This window comes from Maylandia zebra, linkage group LG16 (assembly GCF_041146795.1).
Source record: "Maylandia zebra isolate NMK-2024a linkage group LG16, Mzebra_GT3a, whole genome shotgun sequence".
Classification (NCBI taxonomy): Eukaryota; Metazoa; Chordata; class Actinopteri; order Cichliformes; family Cichlidae; genus Maylandia; species Maylandia zebra.
In genome coordinates, this window is record NC_135182.1 from 20,972,159 (window position 1) to 20,991,746 (window position 19,588).

General features: G+C 40.4%; 1 protein-coding gene across 5 annotated transcripts in view; it reads right to left on the bottom strand.

The window, feature by feature from the left end:
• The window catches only part of myo3b (myosin IIIB), a 71,133-nt gene extending 52,104 nt beyond the window's left edge, over nt 1-19,029 (bottom strand). For 2 of the 5 annotated variants that reach the window (XM_076875005.1, XM_004557707.3), the window contains exons 1-8: nt 13,387-13,527; nt 12,874-13,057; nt 11,272-11,292; nt 10,454-10,588; nt 8,550-8,654; nt 8,170-8,269; nt 7,535-7,611; nt 6,745-6,890 (exon numbers count right to left, since the gene is read on the bottom strand). In XM_076875005.1, coding sequence (XP_076731120.1) covers nt 6,745-6,890; nt 7,535-7,611; nt 8,170-8,269; nt 8,550-8,654; nt 10,454-10,588; nt 11,272-11,292; nt 12,874-13,057; nt 13,387-13,415 — 797 coding nt within the window. In that variant the 5' untranslated portion in view covers nt 13,416-13,527. Of the gene's footprint in view, nt 1-6,744; nt 6,891-7,534; nt 7,612-8,169; nt 8,270-8,549; nt 8,655-10,453; nt 10,589-11,271; nt 11,293-12,873; nt 13,058-13,386; nt 13,528-18,650; nt 18,688-18,988 lie in introns of those variants that run through there. The other 3 variants (XM_076875006.1, XM_004557708.3, XM_076875004.1) reach the window with 2 other exon arrangements.
• Nucleotides 19,030-19,588: the final 559 nt, after the last annotated feature.

Here is a 19,588-nt window from a genome sequence, read left to right on the forward strand (position 1 = left end):
TGTCATTTTCTACAGCACTAAGTTAGTCGAGTCTTTGATAAGAATTCAGACAGGCAATCCTTTCCAAAGTGCAGATCAAAGCCAGTAACTGACTGCCTCAATGCAACCTCTAATATGAGCCCGAAGACACGTTCTCGCCTTGACGTCGTACCATACTGCTTATACGTTACGTAGTCAATATAGCAGCGCACTGCTGATAACACTGTCAAGAGCACTCATTGTGCTTAGTGAACTCAGGCTGCATTTTTTCCTTCAGTTTTTGCGAGTACTGCCAGCTAATGTTGTAAACAAGAATGGCTTATTCAAATTTTGGACCAGGCAGAGCTCGTACTGTCAGGCTCGAGTCACTGTGGATCGAGGTGTCAACAACCCCTGACAGCTGTAGCAAGACAAAAATAAAGTCAGTAAAATGTCTGAATATGATACTAGATATGTGTAATTTTTAAGTCCTGTATTTACCATAGGACATAAAATATTACAATTTATATTCAAGGAGAAACTTAAGAAGTACTTCAAGCCTCTCCATAGTCTATTCTCCAGCCTGGACACACAATGCAGACATTGCAAACAGCACGTGTGATTACAGTCAACATCGTCATTATAAAACCTGACCGTTCTTCAGCATCTGAAACAAGCAGTGACATCCTTTAAATTTCACAAATCAACTAAAGCCACACTTAAGGTTTCAGTACCTTACACACTGCTGTTGTATTCTCCAGCTTGCATTAAGCAGAGACACAGTGGCCTTTATATAAGCTTAACAGAGAAGGAGTACCAGGGCCCCAAATAAAGACTTAGTCAGCGAATGGAGCACATACTTAAAATTTTGGCTCATCCATCACTGCCGCCACAGCACCAGTACTTCTTTGAGCATACATGCATGAACACTGAGAAACTACAGCTACATTTATCATGTCCTTGGTAGCTACATCACCAGTGCCTCCAGTCCAGGACAGCACACAGAGACGGTAAGATAACTGCATCAAAGGTGGAGATATGAGAAGCCTTTAATCGTGATTGGAAAGTCATCCAACCAGACAGTGATTTCCTGTCAGGGATCGTCAGTGTCAGATAATGGGAAATTTGGAACATTAAGTGTACAATTACTTCACTACACTGACTTTTTTTCCTACATAAAATGCCAATATAGAAAAATCAAGGCGATGTGGCAGGTTTTTTACAGTAACAATGAGCGATTTGATAAAACATCAGTGGGGTACACGGTTTCAAAATTCAGCATTATTTCTGCCATTCATCTGTGACAGAAAATGTGGCAGGTTTCCAACCCTGATCATCCACAAAAATATTTCATTTTTGCTGGTGGATGAGGGATTTTGAGCCAAGAAAGCAACTAAGGATGGATGCGTTTTCTCTCAGTCTTAGCTCCATAACCTGTTAAATGTTCATCAGCAGTTATTGCAATAAAAAAATAGCATTTAAAACAAAGCCTAAAAACAGCCTTAGGCACAGATCATTGTCATAACAAGCTACGAGGCAGCCAAAGTCTGGACCTTTTAAATAATACAGTAGAAATTTGTACAAATCACTTGGACAGTCTGACAACCTAGATGGCTTTTATTTTGAAAAGACTTTAGGAAAAATTGGAGAATTGTTGGCCTCTGTTTTGGCGTTTAGGAGGTCAGCTCAATGCATAACTCATGAGGAATCCTAATTGGTGAACCAGAGGCACAGCGAGCCATTGAGTAAGCAATTTTCTCCCTTGTGCTATTTTAATTTCAGGGGAAGGAATAATCTGTATTTTGACATTTTGTTTTATTTCATTGTTTTATACAAACAACACTCTGCGTTCATATTTTTATAGACACTGTTGCTCCTGCAAAAGAGGGAAGCTGTACAAAATAAAATCCTTTATAGCTTTCAAAATTTCTGGGTTTGATTGTGTTGCAGCTTTAGGACCTAGTCTCTACAGAAGAATGGCCTTTTCTACTGGGGCACAGTTTGAGGAATAAGGAACCTCACTAATTTCTAACCACTGGTTGCAGCACAGGGCACATACATGCTAACATTTCTATATCCACCAGCAACCTTCAGGACTGAAAAATGAAGCCAAGCTAAAGTGCCAAAGCTGCAGTTCCTTCAATGGCCACTCGAGGCAGGCTGCAAACACGAGTCAATCCCCATACACTCCTGTGCTAGAAGACCAGAATTCAGCAATTTCCCATAATACTGCAAAAAACAATAAGTTATTCTTTAATGGAGAATTTCTCAAAGATTGTTTGGTGGACTCTGCCGTCCTTATATTCTCTGAGAAAAAAGAAGCAGTGAACCGTGACAAGATGGATCGAGGACATTGCGGGAAATCTGTCAAGAGTAGCTGTGAGACAGGCTGAATGCATGACTCAAATGCATGACTCTTGAGACAAGGCTAAAGCTTAAAGAGTGGCTTTAATGGAGAAATCGCTACAAAAAATTACAATATGAAACTCGGATAACTCTGGAACCAGGAAGTAATCTATATAGCAGGGATGGGATCCATAACACTCGTGAACATGGCCATAAACAAAGTGTGCAATTCTGACTTTTCTCCCTGGCTCTGGACGAGAGCTGTTATGTCCATGGCATATGCCAACTACTAATCTGTGTACATGAGGTTACAGAGGAGATGGCAGCATGCAATCAGTGAAAGGGACCACAACAGAGAGTGATTTGTTCACACAGGTAAATGTATGCTTGGATAGGCTGAGGCTAAAATGGGAAAAAATGGGAATATTGATTAATTAGCTGTTGGGGTTTTACTCTACCTAGTCCACATTTTTATAGATATACTGGTAACCTGTTCAGAGTGTACCCCACCTCTTGCCCTATGACAGCTACAATAACCTCCATCTCCCTTGAACATTTACAAAAAAAATAAAACTAATATTGAGTTCAACTTATTGCTGCCGCCAACCACAACAGTTCCAGTTCCTCATGTGGACCTCTCGTCTCTATCTGTGGTGGCTTTCAAAGTTTGTTTTTTTAAATTAATATTTGGCAAATAACCAGGTTTATGCTGCACTTTTGGTGAGTAAAATAGCGATAGTAATACTAGTATTAATATCCTGCTTTATTAGCAGGTGTCTGTTTCTGTGCGCTCCACCCATGCAGCTTATGAATGCAGCTTCTTGATCGAGCTTGCTAGCATCAGCTGCTGAATTAGCACTCCATCCTCTGGTCTAAATACGGCAGTGTTTGCCATATTTAGACGACCAGCATGGTGGCAGAAAAAAGCGCTGACACCAAGGCTTCAAAATATGGTGTCCTGAAAGCAATAGGGGACACCACTTCTGTTGACATCTGTTCTGCTGCACACACTATAATACAAAACAGCACACAAGTCTGGATATCTTTCCTTCAGCTGAATGATTGTGTTAGCCTTTGTTGCCTCTGACAAGCCATCACTTACTTTTATTCTGCTTGTCCTGGTCTTACTCAGACACATACATGTACTATCTAATACGTAGCTAATATCGACAGGGGTAACGCTGAATAAACACAACCTTGGACATCTTTGCCAGCCGCCTCTAAGCTTTACAAAGTATTTTACACACACTTTGGTTTGACTTTACATGGAAACTGTGAGGCTGTGTGGCAACGAGAGCACTGGCTCAAGCAATTAACCTTTCCGCATATTAAATATCAGACACCATCTTCGTCTTGAGTATCTATAATTAGTTTTGCAGTTGATTTTACAGCTTTGTCCTCTGACATGCTCCATTACCTTCATTCATGGTCACCATGATCATCATACATCTGTCATACACACTCAAAACAGCAGGTAATAGTTAAAAAAGCATCATGGACACCTTGGGTTCAATTTAGAAATTAAGCAACAAGCATATGCATGCTTCAACAGGGTGTCACAACTCATCAAGTGTGTGATTTTTCTGTCGCACAAACAGACCATTTACCAAGGTGCCCCTAATTCATCGAGCTCATCAGTGTCCTCTCTGACAGCTGTCACTGCTTCTCTTATCATCCATGGTAGCCTGCTGGGATGAGAATCATTTCCACCAAAAGCACGGCCAAAGCGGTGATATAATGGCTATCTGCTGCTGGGCTCAGGAGTGGCCCCACACATGGGCAATTAAATCCACAGCTTGACTCGAGAGACTGTCCAGCAAACAGCATAGGAAAGCAAGGAATGTGATCCACAACTGTGCATATTTGTCTTCCTTTTTACTATCTGGATGTGTTTCAGCTGAGAAAGAATGACTAAGTGGATAATACAGAAAAGATTAACTACCCGACAGTGAAACCTTTAGCCTGGAAACACATTACTACCTGCAACTGTAAAATACCAGAGAGATGAAAATGCTCATTACATGTTTTAGCGCTTACACAGGTTTCATAAAACATGCACCACTCAAGGACAATACTCCAGGTAGAGGCTCCTCTAGTAATAGTTTGTGATGTATTAAATTGAGAAGGAAAAAAAATTTGTGGATTGATCGAAACCTGTGACGATGAATCTCTTGGATTTCCTCATGAATCACTCTCACTGCCACCGAAGACCCAAAGGTGAAACTCATTTCCTTATTCACAAAGTCATAAAAGGTTTTTCTCATGATTTTGCCTGCGCCGCTGCAGCAATGGGGGAAAACATATTTAAGATAAATGACATGTTAACAGAATCATTTCATGGTTCGACACATTCATGGTGATTTATAACAACTTCTAAACCTTTAAGGTCCCGTTTTACACTAAAAAGCTAAAATACACATTTTGATTGGAAAAAAGATGACGAAATGTCACTGAAGTATTTGTTTCCAATTCTATCATCATCAGAGTTATTCATAAAGGGCGAAAGGTCAAAGAAACCTCAAGGAATGATTGAAAACTGTCTGGTGAAATGGAAATGTCTAATATTATGGCTGGTGATTAATAGGGAAGTATGACTGCAACTTGTTTCTTTATATTTTGCCTCCAAGAAGCCAGACTTTCTTTTAATTTTTGTGTTCTTGACTAACAGTCCCGGCTTTGTGAAGGTCTTTAAAACGTTTCTTTGGACACTGGGTGCTTTTATATTCATTTTCAGTCCAGTTCAGTTGTGGTACCTCATCATTTTTTAGAGGACTTTTGGGATTTTTTTTGCTAAGCTACTTAACACTGACCTCTGAATCATACATGCATCTGAAAGGCGCTTAACTCAAGGGATGAACCAGTGTCGCATCTACACATAACATTTTAAAGTGCATCTTTAGGCCCTTTACCAGCAGCCTGTCACAAAAACACATATTTTGTTTCCATGTCTTTAGCTGAATTGACAAAATATGCCAAAGATGGCACAGTTTGACAGGCCCAAAATAAAGTTTTTGCACTATCGAGGTGATTCCCAAAGAGACATTATCCTAAAATGTATAACAGCATGTTGTGCAGTGTGTCCTTACAAATATTAGGAAACTGAGGGATAAAAGACGAAATGGCAGGCCTAAAAAACATCTACAGCAGATGAACAGCATCTGAAAGTCGTGTCTTTAAAAAATAGGGAAGAATTTGACATTTCTGTCTCAAATTCTCATCTATATGTATATATATGTATGTATAGGTGAGAGGTACAACAGTGAGTGTCTACAGCCATCTGTAAAACATCACGGAGACTGGTTTATGATTTGCAACGGATTTATTTTTCAGCCTGACAATGATCCCAAACACACTGCCAGTGCAGTAGAAGCAAACATTAATAGAAAAGCACACAGTGGGACACTATCAGTCATGGATTGGCCTCCTCAGAGCCCAAACCTCAACATTATTGAAGCAAAAGGCAGCTGACATCCAAAGAAGAGCTTTGAATATCATTCAAGAAGCCTGGAAAACTATTCCTGAAGACTGCTCTAAGAAAATGCAATCATACCAAGTGTTGACAATCAAACTTGGAATTGTACAAACTCTGTTTTTGCCTTACTTATTTTTTGCACATTTCAATAAATAATTGCATTTATTTCCGTGCAAAACATAAAGACATGAATGATGAATCCTCCAAACTCGATCCCGAAGCGAGAAAAAGAGTTACAAATGTGTTACAGAGTCAAAGCCTGACAAAATCTTCACCCATGCGCTCTGCCATCAGCTGTAATTTCTCGTATAATTATTTTACATTCTGGTTAAAATTTGGTGCTGATGAAATGCTGCGTTAGCTCCCATAATTCCTGCTACACAAGGCCTGCTCCCGAGTCTTGGCAGGGAGGAGATAATATTGTGACTGGGAGGAGGTGACAGCCTCATCTCAATGTGAATGGAGCTAATCACCAATGCAAATTGCAATCAGAAGGGGCATATCTCTACCTAACTGAGAGATAATTGCGCGATTGTACTGATAACAAAAGGTCAACTGCGTGTAGCCACTAAGCTCTCAGATGATCATCAGACACACACGGTTTCCAGCAGTGAATATTTTTACAGATTCAATCACTGCATTAATTTTAAGGCCAAACACTTCTACGTTTCTGATGATGGAGATTTTAAACACTGATTATTCAGCAGATGCGTCCTTTCAGATAGCAAAGACGAAAATGCAGCGGCAACTGGGAGAGTGAAGCAGAGCCTACCGATTCAGCTTTTTATTTTCTAAATTCAGCACAAAATCAGTTGTCAGAGAAGCCGCAGTGATTTTTACCTTTTATCCATTTGATCATAAATTTCAGTTCAGAATTTTCCTCCTGACAGTAAGGAAAGGGGGTTTTTTTATGTCCCTGTGGCAGCTGCCTCCAGCTGTGTGGCAGGAGCGCCCTCTACTGGACTCACCGTGGGATCTTGAAAAGGGCTTTTACTGGATGCATCTCAGCCAGAGGGGGATCTCCGTCTGCCAGCTCGATGGCTGTGATGCCGAGAGACCACACATCGCAGCGGGCATCATAGGAGTAGTCGTACTGCTGTTCACAGGCTATGACCTGGAAACAATTCACAGGGTCCATTTTAGACAGTCACCGAGTGGAAAGTCCGTTTTTCTAGAAAGAGGGGTGAGATTAATTTTGTTTGATTTTTAGGGTATTAAATTCAGATTAATGATTCAAAGAAAATTACTTTTTTAAAAAAAAAAAAAAAAAAGCATTGTGAACCTGAAAAAATCCTCTTAATGCCAAAAACAGTCAGCCAAGCTCATTCACAGCCCATTTAAAAACAAGCACTGAAAGGCAGGTCAGTGCAGTAGCTCCGGGTACGAGCTTCTCTTTGCCACAGTCAATAATTATAACTGGCACTACATTTTACAGCTGAGTTTATTCTAATTGCCCCCGAGGTCCCTCCCTACCAGCTCAATCACCGCACCTCATTTCTGCCAAAAGAGTAAGCCGAGGGGCCACAGACTCCCAGCTATTAACCTTGAGGCGACCTCAAGAGCTGCACCCGTGGAGAGGAATACACAATGACACATGGGAGGGAGAGTCACACGGAAATAACTGAGGCGCTCTGTTTAACAGCTACATCACACTGTACATGTATATAAAAAGAATCCATTAGCCACTAAAACACGTGTGCATGTTTTACTGCTGCATTACCAGACATGAACATGCGTGTGCAGCCCTTAGACTCTGACCTCAGGAGCCATCCAAAACGGTGTCCCGACTGACGTGTTCCTCCGCAGTCGTGCGCTCGTCAGTTGAGCTGAAACACCTACAAAAAAAAATGGAAATGGAAAAAGAATCGCAAAATTCGATCTTACTTCATTAGCGTGAATATTTCTTGGGATAAATTACAGCAGACAGTAAATGTTTGAACTAATCAATAAATCCTGGCATATAATTTAGTGTGGCAACCTGCCAAGCAGCAATAATAATGGGCTATAATCATTTCAAATTATGTAGGACAGATTTTTATCAGCGTGAGTCCACTTCATCTCCATGACACAGGGGACATAAACATGCCTGGGGGTGACTCAAAGTCATTTGCCATAGCAGCTTTCTTTTAATATGCAAAGGATCAAATAATGCAATTTAAATGAGCAATAATAGCTTCGGGCTAAGGCTACGGTCCATGAATTAAAAGACGTTATGGTGAGCATGGGACTAAAGTGTGGGTTAAATGATTTATCCTGCGCTTGTGTTTGCCTTCACAAACAACGTTGCTGACACTTCCAAAAGATCACTCACAAAAAAAGAGTCATTTATCTATAACAGCGCACTTCAGAGAAAAGATTGGAGCGGCTAAATTGCCTCTTTCAAAGATCATTACCAAAGTCAACCAGTTTGACTCCTCCCTCAGTTGTCAGGAGGATGTTGTTGCCTTTGACGTCACGATGGATAATCCGGTTGTTGTGCAAATGCTGGAGACCCTTTTAAATTAGAGGACAGATAATGCAAGGTGCTGCTGAGCATGAATCACGACACACAATTAGTCATTTGCGTAAAAAAATAAATAAATCTGCATATGATGCATTAAAAGTTGAGCTGTACAAACTACATAAAAGAACTCCCACAGCTGTTCGTAAGGAGAGACATTCATAACTGCTTGTCACACTTCCCCAGCTGAAAATAAATCCTCAGCCAGCTCTCTGCATGTTGGTGTCCCACCTCCTCCCCCTGCATTTGCAGCTTTGCAGAGGGCCATCTTACCAAGAGGGCACTGCATAAGATGTATGCGATAACAGGCTCCTGCAGACGCTGGCCACGCATCAGCAGGCCTTTGATGAGTTCTGTGACAGAGCCGCCGTTGCACAGCTGGGAGGGAGACAGAGAAACTCCAGTGACTCGTCCATCACTCACCACTCCAGATTATGATTCATGGAAAGAGCTAGCCCACACACACAAGTTAGAGAAAGCAGAGCAGCACAATAGCATTGATATTCGTGTAGGTGGTGTTTCCTGGCTAACTGAGACCCAGATCAATGCTTTCTTATATACAGAAGAGCGACAAATTAAAGGGTAAACCAACATAAAGTGTCTCAGTATGGTGTTATTGTGTTTGGTCAGTACTTGGTCAGAGAGCAGCTTCAATATGCAAAGATTCTTCATGTCTGTGAATCAGCTAACCTAACACATCACTCCAAAACGTCTCAGAGCATTCAAACAGGTTAAGAACTGGTGACTTCTAATCAAACCAGTCACTGTGATCCTGATCCTGAAAAGCTGTAAAGCTGATAGCTCAGAACACTTTATATTGATTTGCACTGACCTTCTGACTAAAGGCAAAAGCTATCCCAGCAAAATGTTTCTGCTGGCATAACTAATTCCCAGGTTTCTCAGACTGTGAGCCACAGTGGATTAATGTTTTTCCTTTAATTTGTCACCGGTCTATGTGAAAAAGGATTTAAGAGTTTTAAACTTCATTTTTTAAATAGGGGTTTTATTTACTTGAGCCATTTGATTATGAAATTGTGACGAAATACAGGAAAAAGACACTCCAGGTAACAGATTGTTTGGTATCACAATCATTGCACTAACTGTGCATACACGCATGGTTAATTTGAAGCTTGGAATAACCCTGGCATTTCCCACCAACCTCACACTGTGTATCCCTCAGGCCTAATAACGTGTTTTTCTCTCAATTTCTTTGTTTCTGAAACTTGTAATGCTATTATTGACTAGCACGCTTCTTCCTTTCTGCCGTTTTGTTGACTGTCAGAGACATGGGTGGTCTTTGAGGTAAATGACAGCTTTATCCACCATTATTATGGCCGAACTGAAGAGTACACCTGACACACAAATGGCCCATTTCCCACTGAGCCAAAGCAGACATAAAGCATTAGCAAAAGCTTCCAAGTGGTATAAACCTGGTAATAAAACCAAAATGTGTTGTTTCTTTCTACACTGTTGTTTGCAGGGATTTAAATGATAGTGACAGAATATCATCTTTACCGAGTTTTAAAGGGGCTGAGAGCCAGATTTAGACAGCTTCAGACAGAGCCAGGCTAGCTGTTTCTTTTGTTATGCTAAGCTAACTGGCTATGGTGTAGATTCATATTTAACCTACAAACATAAGGATCTAACTCTTATGGCTCAATCACACTAGAGTAAAAACTAGACAGCAACCTCCTTGCAACTATGAAAAATTTGGTGATTGCACTGAATTTGTTTGCTATAAGCAACAGACTGCAAGGAGACTAGCTGTTGATCACAAAGCGATTGCACAAGTTGCTCGACGGGAGGCAACCTATTTCCTAACAATCGCAGTCTGACTCAGAAAGACTGCAGTCAGCCAGTTTCTAAATAAGTGCCAACACATTACATTTAATCTTAGCCTGTCAGGGCCAATGAGATCACATACTGATAACAGACTGAAAGAGTGACTGTTTTAATGGCTGTCTTGAAACACCAACGTCACTTTGAAGACAGCAACTAACTGTGTGCTGTGGCAGACCTGGTCCCTGTCTTCAGTTTCTTCAGATTGCCAGTTTATAGAACATGGTCGCAATAATTTTCCCAACCACAGTTGCATTAATGAGAACTGACAATAAGCCCTTCATAAAGTATGAAAAGTGTAACACGTGTTATACAAATATACATAATAAAGTGCTCACCTCCAGTATCAGCCAGAGCTGTCCGCCAGTTAATTTGTCGGACTTATGAAACATGCCATAAAACTTCACCACGTTAGGATGGTTGGGCAGGGACCTCAGTATGTTGTATTCTGCCTCAATCTCCTCATCCACATCCTTTAAACAGCATCAGCAAACAAGCAGTGTTTAAGTACAGCAAGGAAAGAGATAAACCAACACTGTGATGTGTTATAAAAGGTGTATTTGTGCTTCAATATTTCAGGCTGCGTTTCATTTTTAGTGAACTAGGCTACTATAATAAGAAACCTAAAATTGGGGTTATAAACTCAGTAAATAAGGAAGGGATGGGCCGCTGTGCTGACCTATTTCTGGAAGCACTTTTCTATCAAAGTAAATCTCAGTGGGAGGGAAGATCAACAGTCAGAGAGGCAGAATTTCTCTTCCTGGATGTCTGAGTGATAGTGTCAGCAGTCTAATCAGGGAGAGGGATGGGAGAGGAGGCAGCTTCATCTTCATGGCCATCAGGGGCGCATCATGGTGGATAGCGCTGCCAGGATGGGGATTGTTCCACTGACACAATCACAGGCTCGCCTCAGACCGAGTCACACTCCCACAATATGCTGCCAATTCAGAGTCTACAGTATCCTTATCACGCAAACAAATGGACGGTTATACAGAGAGGATACAGGCGATGCAGGAGCTACAGTTTCTGGTAAGAGCACGTTAAATTTAGCACGACAGGAAATAAATGAAAAGGGGAGACATTGATATATATCACAGGAGCAAGTGCAAGTACGACTGCATCAAGATGGAGAGGGGGAAAAGTACCGGCAACTTACTCTGTTTGAATGGCTCGAATGCTGAGACAAGTTGGTTACAAAGAAAAACACAGTGGTTTTAGTTTTCTGTCGCAGTATTATGAGGTCCTGCAAGGTAGAAACCTCCTCACCAACACTATATAATAAAAGGTTACAGTGAGCCATACATGCAATGTCAGATATCATATCATTCATCGGGAAAACCTGGAGGTTTAATGTGCATAAAGCCAGCAGTTAAATCACATCTTTAAGCTAAGTTTTACTTCTACAGGATAGGCTTGTGAGTGATGTACAAAGAGCCAAAAAAGGCCATAGAAGGTAACAAACAATAAAAAAGGTGCAGGTTCAACTAAATAAAGTGTTTAAAAATGGATTTGCAGAGTAATTAAACCTCTTAGGAGTTTTAGGCAGGTTTAGTTATGCTTTTGTTTAGCTATGAGATAACACCTGGCAGAACTGGCTGTATTTACACGTTACATTAGCATGCCCTAATCTAAATCAGTGGTTCCCAACATGTGGGTCAAAGCCCTCAGATTCAATTAACAGCACGGTCCACTGCCATGCAAGTGAATCTAGGAGGCTGACAGTGACATTTCAAAAAGAAAAAGGATTTGTCTCCAATTCTCCCTTTTGTGACAACTCCGTGAGCATACATTCTTCTATAACTCAGATGCTTTACTTGTATTAAGACTTAAAGTCACGTGTGGTTCCTTTGAGCAACATGTGGGTATCTAAACAGGTGGTCGGTTAGACCTCAACTATAATTATTTTTTTACCCCAGTCTCTCGGAGCCCCATCTAACCTGTCATCTTCATCTTCAGTTTCTATCACTGATGGGTGTCCGCTCTGCTGGAATGGTTCATCTGAGTCTGATCACCAAATAGCTTTTATTCAAATTCTGTCTTTGAATAAATAATTTATTTTTCCAAATGATCTCTCTCTTATTGAAATGCAATTATCTGACGAATAACTGCTGTGCAGTTTATATGTTATCTTCATATCCAAGAAGTCTGTGCACCAAGTTTAGTGAAATTCAGGTATTTGAATTTTCCATGGTCTTAACTGCATGTGTAGGTAGTGGTTTACACATTCACCTAACATGCAAATGATCCCTGGTTCAAGACCAAGAGGAAACACAAATCGCTTGGGGGTAGCACCAGGAAGGGCAAACAGCAAAAGCTCAAATCTACAAAGCATATTCCTCTCATAATCGCATAATCACAAAGGTCATGGCAGTCAGATGAGGAGTTGTTCAACAGATTTCTTCTGCATTTGCAAACATTCATTTGTTCTTTCTGCCTGCTGTCTTGGTTAAATCAAATAGTGTCATTTCAGGGTGCTATAAACCAAATAAGCTGGGAACCACTGAGCTAATGGGTGCTCATCCAGAGCTAGATCTACTCCCACAACAAAACACCTTAAGATCGCCATTACTTCGCTGCCAAACAGCATCAGCATAAACTCATACACCTCAAACTTTCTGACATCATACATACACATCATTACTATTCTGCAAAAATAGCCTGAACAGATACTGCATCTAAACCCTAACCAGTTCTGTGAGATTGAAAACAGTCAACAAGAAGCCGGGTCCAGCAGTAAACACACTTTAATCAGACTTACATTAATCGGGTCCAGCACTTTCACTGCTGCCTGACTCCCATCTTTTTTGTTGGTCACTCTGTAGACTTTTCCATAAGTTCCTTTGCCAATGGTTTCCACTATATCCCAGTCACCTGATGGATCGCCCAGAGTCTCCAGTCCAAGCATGCTGGACTTGTAGGGGTACAGTCCATATAGTGATCTCCTGGACAATAAAAACAGTCATACCAAGATTTAAAAAAATAAATCTTGAATAATTTGCAAAGTTTACAGAAACAAATGGAAATGTTAATTCCCTTAAAACCTTCACTACTTCGTCTTGCAGAAAGGATGCTTGTTGTGAATAACAGTTGAACCTTACCGTGACAGAGCAGCAAGTAATTAAAACCTATAAACTGTGCAGGTAAAGCACACAGAGTACATTTATTCCCTGAGGCATTTTTGTTCAGCTAAAACCAATGACTGCATCGACCTGGACAAATCAAAGCAAAATAAGTCCACAGATATGGATGGAGAGGACAACACTCTACTTACATGGCAAGTGTTATTTTCTCCTGACTCATCTGGGCTGAGAAGAATTACAACCAAAGACTCTCTGGCGATCATAATATAACAACACCAGTAGCAACAGGAATGGCCTCCATGGGAGGACAGGCAACAAGTGGCATTTCCCACAGCTACTGAATTAGCCCTCTCCACAGGGACCTTGTCACTGCACACTAAGAAGTGCAATCTTCTAAAGATCAATCGGATTGGTCAGAGATTATCTTGAGAAGCGCTGTCCTGAGTGAACACTGAAGCATTGCCACACCTCCAAATAAACTGTTGTATAAAACTATAAAGCGTTTGCACGTCTTCAGCACTAATGACCAACGGGAATGGAAAACACCAATGTAAATCATCCTTGTAGTCAACATGTGATACTTCTGTGGCAAAATACAACATATATGGCCAATGATGCAAAGGATTAAGTGTCAAAACAGCTGAGAACAAATAACATGATGGATCAGCAAGTGATACAGCCACGTCGGGATGCATGAATCTTATTTTTACAAAACGACACATAATCCAGATAAGCGTGATGGAGAGGGATGTTTGTGTGCAATCCCACGAATGCTCCTTTTGTCATAAATGTGTTATGCATCACGGAGGTTGTATGACCCTGAGAAAGGCTGGGGAAGTTCGCATACTGATGGGAAAAACAGTGAATGATGTTTAACCCTCAGGGGCGCAGCAACTCACACATGAGGACAGATTTATGAAATGTTGTGCATGCACCGTGAGCAATGGCATGCTAACTGATATTAGATGGATATACCACGATTCTGCAGAGACGCACAGACATGCAGCACAGAGTGACACCCTTCAGAGTGTCCTTCAAGGAGCTGCATGTGATCGCAGAAAAAGCCAAAGTGCCTGCTGTAATTATGAGTTTTTTCACATCACACATTTAAATACAAATATACCAGATCACTTATATATTACTATTTATAAACAAATATGTTGTCTTACCCATCAATCAACATCTCTTTGCAAAACCATCAAAGTGGAGAGTTTTCCCCCCATGAGCTGTAATGTTTTTATCTCATCACATAGAAAGTTAGTTTGCCCACATAAGTGGAGCACACACTGTTGGAATTTACATAAGTAGCAGTAAAGACTAATTACAGTCATTCAGTTTTAATAATAGAGATTTAATAATATATTTTTTCTTTAAGGATGTCTACTGCAAGTTCTGTAAGTACTGTAACATCACCTGCCACTTGTTGCCACCACACCTTCTATTTTTTTCTATAACAGACAGCTCATATTTCTCTACAGTAGCTTTTCTCTGAGATATCTGCAACGTTTTCCTCCAACTAGCCTGTATGCAGATTATTGTTAAATGTACAATTAATTTAGTGATTAATGTGTAAATATTAGATTTTTAGAACTTTACAAGAAGCACAAGAACTTTGATCTCACCCAATTTGAGCAACAAACCCTCCCCAAAACCTACCTTTTGAAAAGAATCCATCAAAAACATACCACATGTTAGCTCACTCGCTTAAATCTATTCATAACTCATTTAAAATTAATAAAGTGCAGATGATAAAGCTGTAAGTGAGACATACCTGCTACTGTGAACGTGCTTGCCACTGCCTCACCACAAAACACTCCAGGCTAGTTCATGCCAATCTATAGGGATTAATAATTCACTAGTAATCTGCAACCTGATGCACAGTGCTGTTAAATATTCAGGTGGCAGATGTAGCCACTCATAATGGTGGCTGATATGAAGCATCCCCTGTTGCAGCCCAGTAACCAGGAAGTCCGTGACAGTTTCTAAGTCACATGGTTTCTGCCTATCTTCACTCAGCTCATAATGTCCTTTACACACCGAGCTGCTGCTGCTTCACTCGTTCAGACAGCTTCTGATGCTCTACAGCCTTATAAACCTTAAAGCAATAAGACAAAGATATCCAGAGCCTCCAGAGACAAAAGAACCCTCCCAGGCTATAAGTATATAAGACTACAAATATGTAAGTATTTCAGCTTTTTAGTCTAAGTTTAAGCATTTAAAATGTGCCTGGATCAGTACTTTATACTAATAATAATCAGTTTCACCTGAAAAACCACAATGCTACATATTCCAGGAGCTGGAAAGTGCCCCAACACAAGCCGACACTTGCACCAACTACGTAGAAGTTTCTAACATTTTTATACCGTTCCTCATTTTGAACGTTTTCCCAAATATGGGCATTTGTCACATTTTGATTAATCACTACAGCATTAGCAAATAAGGGGGGGAAAAACACAATATGACTGTAATTTTTTAACAAACTAATTAAAAACATAGAGAGCATGTTTCTTCAGTTTTTTGTGCAAATTAAAAACATTTTTAGACACAAAAGGTTCTCTCCACGCGTGTACTTGGAGCTGAAACAGCCGCTCCAAACAACCATGCCTTCATTTAATCTCCTACACAATTACTGGTATTATATTTCTTGAATAAAACTTTTCTGACTATAATTTGTAGACAGGTACAATCTATGACGAGGGATCACAAAATAGACTGAGCAAAGTTTTATAGCATCTAAGAGAAGAAAAAAAAAAACAGATGCTGAAAGAGAACAAGATCAATTTATTGATTTTTTTTTTCTTGCATTCCACTTGACATGTTTGCTAAGTGATTATCGGCATAATAGTGACCATTAAAGCATTTAAATTATACAATGTATTTGTGGAAGCCAACTAAGGTTAAAAATAGCATCAGCTATAAAATGTCTCTTTTCAGCTCAGCATCAGTTTTATGCTCTGTACTGGAACTGTGTTAAACCGCTCGGTGCCTACTTAATAAATAAACAATGTAAATACATAAATGAGAACCAAATCTGATCAATAAAGACTTGTTCGAGCTCTTTTTTACTGCAAGAAGGCAACGAGAATTTCTTTAAATGGGCAGGAGATACAGTGAAATAGCGCTTAAGAACAGGACACCGCTGCTCTTCGATTGCAGTGCTCAGGTTACCCTTTGTTTACCATTCTTGTCAGCACAGCTAAAAAAGGGATGCTGTGTCTGATACACAGTGGTACATGGTATTTTCAGTTACAAAACAGGAATATGTGCATAGTAACACGGTGATTATATTTGGAAAAACTACCCTGCTCTGCCTTTGCTCATCGGGCACATTTTCTGTGCATCTACATAATGCTAAGTGTAGGTCTGAGGCGGTAACAGCTGCACATGACGTGACCGGCTGCAGCACATCTTTGTCACCAGAAACAGTACAGAGTGAAAGGCAGTAATCTAATTTTCTGCTTCCATCAAACTCGCACAATTCCACCCTCTGTGGCAGAGCCTTATGGGAAGTCCGCTGGGTAAACCCCTTTGGTAAGTCTATGGAGAGGGGAAAAAACCAATAATCCCTTTTAAGGGGATATGAAGAGGCTTTACGGTAAACCTCCACTAGCTATGAGTCAGGCCTGAAGCATTTCGCCCTTGTTCTCACCCTGGAAGGCCAAAGCCTCACACAAGCAGACACAAATGCATTTCTTTTAAACATTAACATCTTTAATCTTAGCGGTGCACCTGCATGATTAATGATCCCTGATTGACATCTTTGGATACACAAAGCATCAACTGTAATAACAAAAAGGCACCATCACCATCTAAGTAATCAGTCTTAAATGAATTATAATTTATTATTTATAATTAATTATAAATTAACCTCAGCCATATCATCACAAACACCACAGCTGTGCCACTGTGATGGATGTGAGTATGGCTGTGCTACTGTTTGAACGCAAGGGAAGCAATTCTTTGTTCCTACATTTGTTTTGGTCAGTCATCAGGCAGTTTGTGAAATTTTCTTCCCTTCAGGATAATCAATTGATCTATTGTAAGCGGTATTACTGTAAAGTGGAAAACATTTAGGCATGACAAGCAAACCACGTAAAGTTTACAGACTGGAGTCGAGTGAGGCGGATAGCATGTAAAAGCTGCCGATGCTCTGATAAGTCCATAGCTCTGTACCTCATTTGGCATTAACATCAGCACCAAAACTGTGTGCTGGGAGCTTCATGGCCGGGGTTTCCATGGCCAGGCAGCTCCTGTTAATGTAATGTGTAGGTGACCCAGTGCTTTTTTCTTTAGTGTTACTCTAATAATGTGTTACCTGAAGTCAGGTCTTTAAGTGTTTCACACAGTGTCGTGTATGGACACCAACACCTGATGTAATCAGCAAGTGATTTAATTGTACACTTTAAACTTTAACTCAAGGGGTTTAAGAAACAGGTTTAAAACCTTTTTTTATAAGGTCTGTTCATTTTTTACACAGTTTACATGCAGCTTTGAGCCATGTGTGGTCTGTTTCCACATTATTGGCATATAAAGTCTGGAGTTGATTCCAGTTGTTTAAGTTCGGCAGCTGTTGAGAATGAGAATTCATAACATAGAGGCACAAAGAGGCATCAGACCAAGTAAAGAAGGCTAAAGAAGGCTACCATAAGGCAGAAAAATACCAAACTGACCTATCAGAGAGACAGGAAGCTTCCGAAGTGGCCAAATCAACAATGCAGTAAAGAGGGTGATTACAGAATCTTTTACTTGGAAAACCACTTCACAGCATCTAACCAAATCAACAGCAGTTCTGAGGCAAAACAGACCCCTTGAAAACACAGAGGTGGTGTGACAACATGGGCCTGTTTGACTGCCAACGGAACTGGGTCACTGCTGTTTATTGACCAGAAGCAGGACATCTTCTTAAATGCATGGAGTTATACTTCCTGCTGAAGCCCAATGCTTCTTAATGCCAATAAAGAGAATACTCTTAAACATCAGAGTCAGTCACCTGACCATGTCTTTCACCAAGTAAAGACAAAACTGAAGGTGGTATAGGTCTGGCAAAGCCTATAAAAGAAGGAAATTCAGAGTGTGATGAAGCTTCTGTACTAAAGATGGAAGTGTACATTTCACATCTTTATTGTTCTGCTTTAAACCCACTGTGGTAATGAACAGAGACAAAGAGAAAAGAAAAGAAAAGGGAGCATTTTAAGCTAAAAGTAAGTGTAAAACACAAAAAGTGTTGTATATATTGGGATTTTTGCATAACTATCATAATGTAGCCTATTTAACTTTTTTTCATGTAACTTCCGGTTTCTTCCCTGAATGATTGCTGGTTTACAGTATTTCACAGAGTAAAGTAAAAACCAAACTGACACAGTGATTAAAGATATTTAGGTTTAAGATTTAGGGCAGTACATTTTTTTTTTTTTTTTTTTTTTTTAGCGCTACAGATGAGGAGTCTCGTACCTACCTCGACATTGTCGCCTCAGTATTTCCATCTCTGTCATCTGCAAAACAGGAACCTGTTTAAGACAGAGCATCACTGCACAGCTGAATCTCCATCTCCGTGTGAGTTTAATAAAGGCCTAAAGCACACTGTCTGAATCAACTCTTTAGACCCATCTTACCGTCCATAGCAACATATGCGAAGTAATTTCCCTGTTTATTCAGCAAAGACTTTAATTATTAACAGTATGGACACCTGAGCATGTTGTCCTGCAGACCGGAAACGGTTAACTGGCTGACCAGTATCACCTGATGTAACCTTGAATAGTCTATTCATGCTGTGGAGAGCAGCGTTTTACTTACCTGCGTGGGGGGGAAAAGAAGGAGATGTCGAGTGATGCCCCCCGGAGGACGGCCTGTAACAGCAGCATCTCCCAGCCTGACACTGGTGACACGGTCTCAGCTGTGTCCTTCATAAAAACTCCCAGCCTGTGCAGATTACTTCTTTTTTTTTTTTTTCTTACTTCTTTTTGGCCTAATTGGTAGCAACCAAAGCCTTTGTGTGACCATTGGTCTTTACCCAGAGGGCCTCACACCAATTATCCTGCTCAGTCACATGGCAGTGAAACCTTTTTCAGAGCACTGGGCCAGAGACTAGATGGAGCAGTGCAAGGAGAAACCAGCACAGACGGCTACTTGTTTGCAATTGTGTTGTAGTTTTTCTTTTTTATAATGATAATGGTTGAGTACTGGATTTTAAAATATATTCAACTTTTTTTTGCAGCACCTCTATTCTCGTCTTTGTTGAAAACCTGACCAGATCTGTCTGTCTCTACCTCCTCGGATTTGAGCACCAATGGCCCAGAGACCTGCAGTTTTCATTATGAGTTGAACAATGACTAGTCACCACTTCTTCACTCAGCACAGTAAATAATATCATTTCTTTTCAATGTAATCTTCCTG